Here is a 12500-nt window from a genome sequence, read left to right on the forward strand (position 1 = left end):
CACTATAACCCTGTCGTCTCTTTCCTGTCAGCATCAAACAAAGCACTATAACCCTGTCGTCTCTTTCCTGTCAGCATCAAACAAAGCACTATAACTCCCTCTCCCCTTTCCTGTCAGCATCAAACAAAGTACCATACCTCCCTCTTCTCTTTCCTGACAGCATCAAACAAAGCACTAAAACTCCCTCTCCCCTTTCCTGACAGCATCAAACAAAGCACTAAAACTCCCTCTCCCCTTTCCTGACAGCATCAAACAAAGCACTAAAACTCCCTCTCCCCTTTCCTGACAGCATCAAACAAAGCACTATACCTCCCTCTTCCCTTTCCTGTCAGCATCAAACAAAGCACTATAACTCCCTCGTCTCTTTCCTGTCAGCATCAAACAAAGCACTATAACTCCCTCTTCTCTTTCCTGTCAGCATCAAACAAAGCACTATAACCCTGTCGTCTCTTTCCTGTCAGCATCAAACAAAGCACTATAATTCCGTCGTCTCTTTCCTGTCAGCATCAAACAAAGCACTATAACCCTGTCGTCTCTTTCCTGTCAGCATCAAACAAAGCACCATAACTCCCTCTTCTCTTTCCTGTCAGCATCAAACAAAGCACTATAATCCCGTCGTCTCTTTCCTGTCAGCATCAAACAAAGCACTATAACTCCCTCTTCTCTTTCCTGTCAGCATCAAACAAAGCACTATACCTCCCTCTTCTCTTTCCTGTCAGCATCAAACAAAGCACTATAATTCCGTCGTCTCTTTCCTGTCAGCATCAAACAAAGCACTATAATTCCGTCGTCTCTTTCCTGTCAGCATCAAACAAAGCACTATAACTCCCGTCGTCTCTTTCCTGTCAGCATCAAACAAAGCACTATAACCCTGTCGTCTCTTTCCTGTCAGCATCAAACAAAGCACTATAACTCCCGTCGTCTCTTTCCTGTCAGCATCAAACAAAGCACTATAATTCCGTCGTCTCTTTCCTGTCAGCATCAAACAAAGCACTATAACTCCCTCTTCCCTTTCCTGTCAGCATCAAACAAAGCACTATAACCCTGTCGTCTCTTTCCTGTCAGCATCAAACAAAGCACTATAACCCTGTCGTCTCTTTCCTGTCAGCATCAAACAAAGCACTATAACTCCCTCTTCCCTTTCCTGTCAACATCAAACAAAGCACAATAACCCTGTCGCCTCTTTCCTGTCAGCATCAAACAAAGCACTATAACTCCCGTCGTCTCTTTCCTGTCAGCATCAAACAAAGCACTATAACCCTGTCGCCTCTTTCCTGTCAGCATCAAACAAAGCACAATAACCCCGTCGTCTCTTTCCTGTCAGCATCAAACAAAGCACTATAACTCCCTCTCCCCTTTCCTGTCAGCATCAAACAAAGCACTATAACTCTGTCGTCTCTTTCCTGTCAGCATCAAACAAAGCACTATAACCCTGTCGTCTCTTTCCTGTCAGCATCAAACAAAGCACTATAACTCCCGTCGTCTCTTTCCTGTCAGCATCAAACAAAGCACTATAACCCTGTCGTCTCTTTCCTGTCAGCATCAAACAAAGCACTATGATTCCGTCGTCTCTTTCCTGTCAGCATCAAACAAAGCACTATGATTCCGTCGTCTCTTTCCTGTCAGCATCAAACAAAGCACTATAATTCCGTCGTCTCTTTCCTGTCAGCATCAAACAAAGCACTATAATTCCGTCGTCTCTTTCCTGTCAGCATCAAACAAAGCACTATAACCCTGTCGTCTCTTTCCTGTCAGCATCAAACAAAGCACTATAACCCTGTCGTCTCTTTCCTGTCAGCATCAAACAAAGCACTATAACTCCCGTCGTCTCTTTCCTGTCAGCATCAAACAAAGCACCATAACTCCCTCTTCCCTTTCCTGTCAGCATCAAACAAAGCACCATACCTCCCTCTTCCCTTTCCTGTCAGCATCAAACAAAGCACCATAACTCCCTCTTCCCTTTCCTGTCAGCATCAAACAAAGCACTATAACTCCCTCTTCCCTCTCCTGTCAGCATCAAACAAAGCACCATACCTCCCTCTTCCCTTTCCTGTCAGCATCAAACAAAGCACCATAACTCCCGTCGTCTCTTTCCTGTCAGCATCAAACAAAGCACTATAATTCCGTCGTCTCTTTCCTGTCAGCATCAAACAAAGCACTATAACTCCCGTCGTCTCTTTCCTGTCAGCATCAAACAAAGCACTATAATTCCGTCGTCTCTTTCTTTTCAGCATCATCTGTGAGACCTCAACACGACCCAGACATCCCAACATGGCGTCCACCCACAGCCTCTGTCTCCTGCTCCTGGTGACGTCAGCCTACCACGTCACTTCCTTCGCCATCCACAAACGTCACAGCCGAAGCACGGACCTAGGAGACGCTCTGCGCATGCTCGAACGTCAGCGGCGTCGCTTCGGAGATGAGGACGGCCTCCTACCCTCTTCCCCCTCATCCCCCTCATCCTCTGCTGCAGCCCAGCTCCTGGGAGAGCGACCCCTGACTCTGGCTGACCTGGAGCCCTGGTTCAACGCCGCGGCACAGCAAGGCCCCCCGCCGGAGGAGACCATTGACGCGGAGTGGCTGGCCAGGACTCTGGGGCTGGACGGTGGGTACGGCGAGGGGATGGAGGAGGAGGAGGAAGAGGAGGAGGGGCTGCCACAGGACCTCCCGCTCTACCCACAGCGCCCCCTCCCTCCCTCCCCGGTCAAGATCCAGCCCACGGACCAAGAGCTTGACGCCATTTTCGGCGAGAAAACGGAAGAGAACGGCGGCAGAAGCGGCATGGTGGACAAGAAAAGCGCGGCGGGCCCGACCCCTGCCGTGGCCTCCAAGAAGGACAAGGAAGTGATGACCGACATGAAGGGCGACCCCAGACAGGACCCAGTCCCCGTCCCCGTCTCCGTCCCCGTCCCCGAAACACGCTCAGCTGACGTCATCGAGGCCAAGACTACGTCATCGGAGACTGACGATGACGACGATGAGGACGACGTGCGGCTGACGAAAGCAGAGTTCAAGGCTCTGCTCAAGGCGGTGGAGAAGCTTCAGAAGCAAGCCGTGGACAAAGCGCAGGACGAGATGGAGGAGGCCGGGGAGGTGCTGGCGGAGGTGAAGGAGAAGGTGGCCGAGGCTCGGGAACAGGCCAAGGAGGAGGAGGAGCAGGAGCAGGAGGAGGAGCAGGAGGAGGAGGAGGTGCTGACTCCTCAGCCACAGCCGGTCAGCAAGGAGGAACTGGACAACCTGTTTGAGGACCAGTCCCAGGAGGTATGGCCACTGACCGTCTGTCTGTACGTCTGTCTGTAGGTCTGTCTGTCCGTCTGTCTGTAGGTCTGTCTGTCCGTCTGTCTGTCCGTCTGTCTGTAGGTCTGTCTGTCCGTCTGTCTGTCCGTCTGTCTGTACGTCTGTCTGTCCGTCTGTCTGTCCGTCTGTGTGTCCTTCTGTCTGTACGTCTGTCTGTACGTCTCTCTTTATGCGCGCGCACACACACACACACACACACACACACACACGCGCGCGCATGTGTATATATGTGTATATATATATATGTGTGTGTGTGTGTGTGTGTGTGTGTGTGTGTGTGTGTGCGTGCGCGTGTGTGTGTGTTCATGCGTTCATGCGCGCGCGGGTGTGTGTAAGTGTGTGTTTGATGTTCTTCTGTATTGTTTTCTTTTCTTGTTTCTGATCGTTTGCTACATGTCACAATGCCTTGTGTCGTTCTCTTCCTGGTCGGTGTCAGACTGGAATTTCCACTGTATCCGGGTGCATGCTTGCACGCTGGCTGGCTGTACTTTTTCTCTCCCTGCCTCCCTCCCCTACCCCCACCCCGCCACACCCCCTCTCCCTCCCTCCCTCCTTCCTTCTGCCCACTCTGCATACCTCATTTTGTCCTCCGGCACGCGTTTGTTGACGTCACTGGCTGACCGGTCGGTCATCTCTCTCACAAGGCTCTTGGCTCCTCACTGATGGAGCTCCTGGTCTGAAGAGATCCAATCAGGGGTCTCTTGCCCTCGGCCTAACGACCCTCCAAATTGGCCGGCCGCTCATTAGATAAAAGACAATCAGAAAGAGTCCTTCCTTCTCCTTTCTGCGAACTTGCCGGTGTCTCTGAGGTCACAGACCGGGTTCCGGGTTTACTGCGCATGCGCCGGAAGACGGGAATAGCTCTTTCTATTTTGGAGGTAGAATTGTGTTCGATTCGTTGCGTTATAACCTCGCTCGGGATGACCAGTCTCCTCCCTTTCCTTCCTCCACACAGACCCCATCTGATGTCCAGTGGCTGTCTGAATGGACCAGCCTGTAGTGTTGTCCTTTCCCCCCACACAGACCCCATCTGATGTCCAGTGGCTGTCTGAATGGACCAGCCTGTAGTGTTGTCCTTTCCCCCACACAGACCCCATCTGATGTCCAGTGGCTGTCTGAATGGTCCAGCCTGTAGTGTTGTCCTTTCCCCCACACAGACCCCATCTGATGTCCAGTGGCTGTCTGAATGGCCCAGCCTGTAGTGTGGTCCTTTCCCTCCACACAGACCTGTCACAACTCATGACAATCACGTGTGAAGTTCTGTTTTGTACATGCCCTTCCGCACTCACTCTCCCCAGCTTGCTTGTCTTTTTGTATGTGTGGCTCCCGGTTGTACGTTTTTCACGTGCAATCGTGGAGTCATGTGCTGCGTTCCTGTCACTGCTGAACAGAGGTTCAAGCCTTTCTAGTCTGTCAGTGACACTTCTCTAGTCTTTGCGCCCGCTGCCTTCTTGGAAGAAGGTCGTGCTTGTTTGGGGTTGGGGCTTTTTGCCCAGTTGGCACCCTCAAGTGAGGATTGTTTTCCTCCGGGTGGCCATGTATCTATGTTCTGTGTGCTCCAGCTCAGAGGGAGTGCCCTGCTGGACATGTCTCGTCTTTTTTTGCAGGGGTAATCCTTCCAGAAGGATATAATTTATACAGTTAGCAGCGTCCCACTTCCTGTGCTTTCCCCCTCTTCAGCCTGTGTTGGCCGGACAGCACTGGTGCTCTGGATGTCTGCGGCCTTCCTGCTGCCCTCTCCTCATCACCACCGTCTTTTGTGCTCTAGTTTCGTCTTCATCAGTTTTCAGTTTTCACCGTCGAAGTCGTCGTTTTCCTCTTCAGTTTATGTATTCATCAAACGTCTTTAGTTCATCTGATGTCCAGTGGCTGTCTGAATGGCCTGTAGTGTTGTCCTTTCCCCCACACAGACCCCATCTGATGTCCAGTGGCTGTCTGAATGGACCAGCCTGTTGCTTTCGTCACAAGAAATGCGATAGTCTTTGTCTTCATCCACGTCTACAGTGTCAGAACGTTCCGCATGTGACGTTCCACTGATGTCAGCAGCGGGGAAGCGCTACCATCATCGCCTTTGTCATTGGTGCGGAAGGAGATAAGAGAGAGACACGACAGGGTGAGGGCTGGACAGGCCTCCATGATTCGGGACCATGGGAAAGCAAGGCTGGCGACTTGGTCCTCTCTTTGTTCGAACAATGGGCAGATTTGTCTTGCTCTGCACTGACCTTAAGAAGCGTTGAGATGGACAGAGATTGTATTGTATTGTATCGTATCGTATTGTATCGTATCGTATCGTATTGTATTGTATTGTATCGCGTTGTATCGCATTGCATTGCATTGTATTGTATCGCATCGTATTGTATTGTATTGTATTGTATCGCGTTGTATCGCATTGCATTGCATTGCATTGTATTGTATTGCATTGCATTGTATTGTATTGTCTTGTATCGTATTGTATTGTCTTGTATCGTATTGTATCGTATCGTATTGTATCGTATTGCATTGCATTGCATTGTATTGTATCGTATCGCATCGTACTGTACTATGCTACATTGTATTGTGTTGTATTTTACTGTATTGGATTGCGTTGCGTTGCGTTGCGCTGTGCTGTACTGTATTATACCGTGTCGTGTCGTGTCGTGTGGCTGAAGCATGTGGATAGGTAGATAAGAGGTGTGGATCAGACAGGGGGGGATGGGGGTTGGGGTGGATGGGTGGTTGTGTGCAGGTAGGTAAGCAGGTATGCGGCAACTTTCATCGGAAGTTCTCCCCCATGGGAAGCCACTAACTCAGATCTACGACTGAATGACGGGGACAATGCTATGCGAAATATTTTGTACTGTGTCATACAACAGCTGTCTCAAAAATAATAATAATGATAATAATAATATTAATAATGAAAAGGATTCAAAACTGATATCACTCGCACGAAAACCACAAATAAAAAGAATATCGCATCACCCGAATGACGAAAACTGTGAAGTCAGAGACTGGTCATCACTAGACAGGGACTGGTCACCACTAGACAGGGACTGGTCATCACTAGACAGGGACTGGTCATCACTAGACAGGGACTGGTCACCACTAGACAGGGACTGGTCATCACTAGACAGGGACTGGTCACCACTAGACAGGGACTGGTCACCATTAGACAGGGTGTGGTCATCACTAGACAGGGACTGGTCATCACTAGACAGGGACTGGTCATCACTAGACAGAGACTGGTCATCACTAGACAGGGACTGGTCATCACTAGACAGGGACTGGTCACTAGACAGACTGGTCATCACTAGACAGAGACTGGTCACCACTAGACAGGGACTGGTCATCATTAGACAGGGACTGGTCATCACTAGACAGGGACTGGTCACCACTAGACAGGGACTGGTCATCATTAGACAGGGACTGGTCATCATTAGACAGGGACTGGTCATCACTAGACAGGGACTGGTCACCACTAGACAGGGACTGGTCATCATTAGACAGGGACTGGTCATCACTAGACAGGGACTGGTCACCACTAGACAGGGACTGGTCACCACTAGACAGGGACTGGTCACCATTAGACAGGGTGGGGTCATCATTAGACAGGGACTGGTCATCACTAGACAGAGACTGTTTACCATTAGACAGGGACTGGTCACCATTAGACAGGGTCTGGTCACCACTAGACAGGGTCTGGTCACCATTAGACAGGGTCTGGTCACCACTAGACAGGGTCTGGTCACCACTAGACAGGGACTGGTCATCATTAGACAGGGACTGGTCACTAGACAGGGACTGGTCATCACTAGACAGGGACTGGTCACCATTAGACAGGGACTGGTCATCACTAGACAGGGACTGGTCACCACAAGACAGGGACTGGTCATCATTAGACAGGGACTGGTCACTAGACAGGGACTGGTCACCACTAGACAGGGACTGGTCATCACTAGACAGGGTCTGGTCATTAGACAGGGACTGGTCATCATTAGACAGGGACTGGTCACCATTAGACAGGGTGGGGTCATCATTAGACAGGGACTGGTCATCACTAGACAGAGACTGTTTACCATTAGACAGGGACTGGTCACCATTAGACAGGGTCTGGTCACCACTAGACAGGGACTGGTCACCATTAGACAGGGTGTGGTCATCACTAGACAGGGACTGGTCATCACTAGACAGGGACTGGTCATCACTAGACAGGGACTGGTCACCATTAGACAGGGACTGGTCACCATTAGACAGGGACTGGTCACCACTAGACAGGGACTGGTCACCACTAGACAGGGACTGGTCATCACTAGACAGGGACTGGTCACCACTAGACAGAGACAGACAGACTGCAGATGACAGAAGAATAACGTGTTGTGCCAGAGACAGACTGACTGCAGATGACAGAATAACGTGTTGTGCCAGAGACAGACAGACTGCAGATGACAGAATAACGTGTTGTGCCAGAGACAGACAGACTGCAGATGACAGAATAACGTGTTGTGCCAGAGACAGACAGACTGCAGATGACAGAATAACGTGTTGTGCCAGAGACAGACAGACAGACTGCAGATGACAGAATAACGTGTTGTGCCAGAGACAGACAGACTGCAGATGACAGAATAACGTGTTGTGCCAGAGACAGACAGACTGCAGATGACAGAATAACGTGTTGTGCCAGAGACAGACTGCAGATGACAGAATAACGTGTTGTGCCAGAGACAGACAGACTGCAGATGACAGAATAACGTGTTGTGCCAGAGACAGACTGCAGATGACAGAATAACGTGTTGTGCCAGAGACAGACAGACTGCAGATGACGGAATAACGTGTTGTGCCAGAGACAGACTGCAGATGACAGAATAACGTGTTGTGCCAGAGACAGACAGACAGACTGCAGATGACGGAATAACGTGTTGTGCCAGAGACAGACTGCAGATGACAGAATAACGTGTTGTGCCAGAGACAGACAGACTGCAGATGACAGAATAACGTGTTGTGCCAGAGACAGACAGGCTGCAGATGACAGAATAACGTGTTGTGCCAGAGACAGACAGATTGCAGATGACAGAATAACGTGTTGTGCCAGAGACAGACAGATAGGCTGCAGATGACAGAATAACGTGTTGTGCCAGAGACAGACTGCAGATGACAGAATGTGTTGTGCCAGAGACAGACAGGATGCAGATGACAGAATAACGTGTTGTGCCAGAGACAGACAGACTGCAGATGACAGAATAACGTGTTGTGCCAGAGACAGACAGACTGCAGATGACAGAATAACGTGTTGTGCCAGAGACAGACTGCAGATGACAGAATAACGTGTTGTGCCAGAGACAGACAGACAGACTGCAGATGACAGAATAACGTGTTGTGCCAGAGACAGACAGACAGACTGCAGATGACAGAATAACGTGTTGTGCCAGAGACAGACAGACTGCAGATGACAGAATAACGTGTTGTGCCAGAGACAGACAGACTGCAGATGACAGAATAACGTGTTGTGCCAGAGATAGACTGCAGATGACAGAATGACGTGTTGTGCCAGAGACAGACAGACAGACAGCCTGCAGATGACAGAATAACGTGTTGTGCCAGAGACAGACAGACTGCAGATGACAGAATAACGTGTTGTGCCAGAGACAGACTGCAGATGACAGAATGACGTGTTGTGCCAGAGACAGACAGACAGACAGCCTGCAGATGACAGAATAACGTGTTGTGCCAGAGACAGACAGACAGACAGCCTGCAGATGACAGAATAACGTGTTGTGCCAGAGACAGACAGACTGCAGATGACAGAATAACGTGTTGTGCCAGAGACAGACTGCAGATGACAGAATAACGTGTTGTGCCAGAGACAGACTGCAGATGACAGAATGTGTTGTGCCAGAGACAGACAGGATGCAGATGACAGAATAACGTGTTGTGCCAGAGACAGACAGACTGCAGATGACAGAATAACGTGTTGTGCCAGAGACAGACTGCAGATGACAGAATAACGTGTTGTGCCAGAGACAGACTGCAGATGACAGAATAACGTGTTGTGCCAGAGACAGACAGACAGGCTGCAGATGACATAATAACGTGTTGTGCCAGAGACAGACTGCAGATGACAGAATGACGTGTTGTGCCAGAGACAGACAGACAGACAGCCTGCAGATGACAGAATAACGTGTTGTGCCAGAGACAGACAGACTGCAGATGACAGAATAACGTGTTGTGCCAGAGACAGACTGCAGATGACAGAATGACGTGTTGTGCCAGAGACAGACAGACAGACAGCCTGCAGATGACAGAATAACGTGTTGTGCCAGAGACAGACAGACTGCAGATGACAGAATAACGTGTTGTGCCACAGACAGACTGCAGATGACAGAATAACGTGTTGTGCCAGAGACAGACAGACTGCAGATGACAGAATAACGTGTTGTGCCAGCGACAGACAGACTGCAGATGACAGAATAACGTGTTGTGCCACAGACAGACAGACTGCAGATGACAGTGCCTGATATCCAGGGAAATATGAGCGGGAAGAGGACGGGTGGTGGTAGTGGGGAGAGGATGTGAGCGTGTGTGTGGGGTGGTGGTGGGGATCCTTACTCTGTCCTTGTGATTATCGATCCAGTGGCTGATGATGGTGATGGTGGCTGTACGTGTCTCGGGGAGGGAGGGAGGAAGGGAGAGGGAGGGGAAGGGGAGAGGGACCTGGCGTGACGACCAGCGGTGAAGGCAGCTATTGTGCATCGTGCTGTATGACAGTGGTGTGTGTGAGAGGGGCATGGGGGGGTTGGGGGAGGAGGGTTAGGGGGGGGGGGCAGGGCAGGGACTGCCTGTGACGGGCGGGTGTCCATCCATCTCTTCGGCGCCAAGTCACTGGACACGATAACGATGATGATGATGATGATGATGAGGATGACGGCGGTGTTGACCCAACTGCACAGCAACAAGCACAGCCACCAGAAGAAGACGCGATAATGGGAGAACAAGGACACGAAGACTAAGGAAGATGATTCATTGATCATGGTTATGACTGTGGTGATGATCATGATGATAATGACAACAGCAGCAGCAGCAGCAGCAGCAACAACAACAGTAACTACTTCAACTGCAACAAGTACAACAAAAATCAAGAACAAGATGGAGGAGAAGGAAGGGGTGGTAGCAGAGGAGGAGAACAAGAACTGGAACATGAAATAGAACAAGAACTGGAACATGAATTAGAACAATGAATTAGAACAAGAACTGGAACATGAATTAGAACAAGAACTGGAACATGAATTAGAACAAGAACTAGAACAAGAACTGGAACTAGAACATGGGTTAGAACAAGAACTGGAACTAGAACATGAACTAGAACGAGAACTAGAAGATGGATTAGAACAAGAACTGGAACAAGAACACGAACTAGAACATGAAGTAGAACAATAACTGGAACAAGAACTGGAACTAGAACATGAAATAGAACCAGAAGAACTAGAACATGAACTAGAACAAGAACTATAACATGAACAAGAACATGAAATAGAACAAGAACTGGAACAAGAACATGAACTAGAATAAGAACAAGGACAAGAACTGAAACAAGAACTGGAACAAGAACGAGAACAGGAGCAATACCAAGAACTGGAACTAGAACATGAACTAGAACAAGAACAGGAGCAATGGCAATAACTAGAACGAGAACAAGAACATGGAGCAAAAAGAACAAGAAAGAAAAAGAAAGCAGTACTGATTGCCGTCTTTACAGCACATGGTCTGAGGCTTAACGCGCTGTACAGAATACAGCACACACACACACACACACACACACACACACACACACACACACACACACACACACACACACACACACACACACACACAATAATAGTAATAATAATAATAAATAAAAGATATTTCATTCGGTCTTCAGTTATAGAAAAATACCCATAAACACGACAATCATATATTGTTCCTGTCAAAAGAAGCAACACTGATCATTTTGTTCCGAAAATGACCCTAATGGGTTCTGGTACAATTTTACTATCGTATGACGTCATTCCTCCTTTCGCGAACGACACTGGCACTACTCACAGTGCAGAAAACGTCGCAATTCTGTCCTTTTGACACGAGTGAACTACCATGATCATGCACGGCAGTTTTTCGGGGGGTTGGCCATTTCTTGCTGTCCGGTTTGACAGAGGCTGCAATCTTTTTTGGGGGGGTGGGGTGGGGGGGGGTGAGGGTGGCAGGTGAGTGGGTGGGTGGGTGGGGGGCTTTGTACCGTGCAGAAAGGACATATCTGTTTCCCACAGTGAATGATGATAATGGTGGGGGGGAGGGGAGGTACAAAGGACATGTCTGACTCCCACAGTGAATGATGATAATGGTGGGGGGAGGTACAAAGGACATGTCTGACTCCCACAGTGAATGATGATAATGGTGGGGGGAGGGGGGGGAGGTACAAAGGACATGTCTGACTCCCACAGTGAATGATGATAATGGTGGGGGGGGAGGGAGGTACAAAGGACATGTCTGACTCCCACAGTGAATGATGATAATGGTGGGGGGGGAGGGGGGGGGAGGTACAAAGGACATGTCTGACTCCCACAGTGAATGATGATAATGGGGGGGGGGGGGGGGGGGGGGAGGTACAAAGGACATGTCTGACTCTCACACCACAGTGAATCATGATGATGGCGGATACGGATTGCTTTCCTCTCTCACACCGGCCGATCATTTTCTCTGGGTGATCATCTGTCACACGCATTCACGCACGCTCGCTCGCTCTCTCACTCACACATACACACACACACACACACACACACACACACACACACATTGATGCCCAAGTTGAGACAGAGACAGAGACAGAGACACAAGCAGAATAACAGAAACAGAGGCAGACAGAGACAGTCACAGTGCTAGTGGTGTCTCAGACACGGACGGACAGAGAGAGAGACAGAGAAGACCAGACGCAATCAGGATGCCATTCAGCATTCAATCTGAATCCATCACACTTTCTCCGCCTCTCTCCTGACAGGGGACATAACCGCCAGGTTTTTCATCGTCCGATAAATGATGCCTGGAGAAATCACAGTCCTGTTCAGCGGTTGTTGTTGTTGTTGTAGTGGTTGTTGCTGTTGTAGTGGTTGTTGTTGTTGTTTTAAATGATATATTCTTATTATTATTCTTAATCTTCTTCTCCTTCTTAGTAGCAGAAGTAGTAGTAGTAGTAGCAGCAG

General features: G+C 49.3%; 1 protein-coding gene across 1 annotated transcript in view; it reads left to right on the forward strand.

Moving 5' to 3' along the window:
- Nucleotides 1-12500, forward strand: part of LOC143275662 (uncharacterized) — a 139857-nt gene that overhangs the window by 105928 nt on the left and 21429 nt on the right. The window contains exon 3 of the mRNA XM_076579937.1: nucleotides 2232-3261. Coding sequence (XP_076436052.1) covers nucleotides 2272-3261 — 990 coding nt within the window. The 5' untranslated portion in view covers nucleotides 2232-2271. The remainder of the gene's footprint in view (nucleotides 1-2231; nucleotides 3262-12500) is intronic.

The sequence above is a fragment of the Babylonia areolata genome, chromosome 30 (assembly GCF_041734735.1).
Source record: "Babylonia areolata isolate BAREFJ2019XMU chromosome 30, ASM4173473v1, whole genome shotgun sequence".
NCBI lineage: Eukaryota > Metazoa > Mollusca > Gastropoda > Neogastropoda > Buccinidae > Babylonia > Babylonia areolata.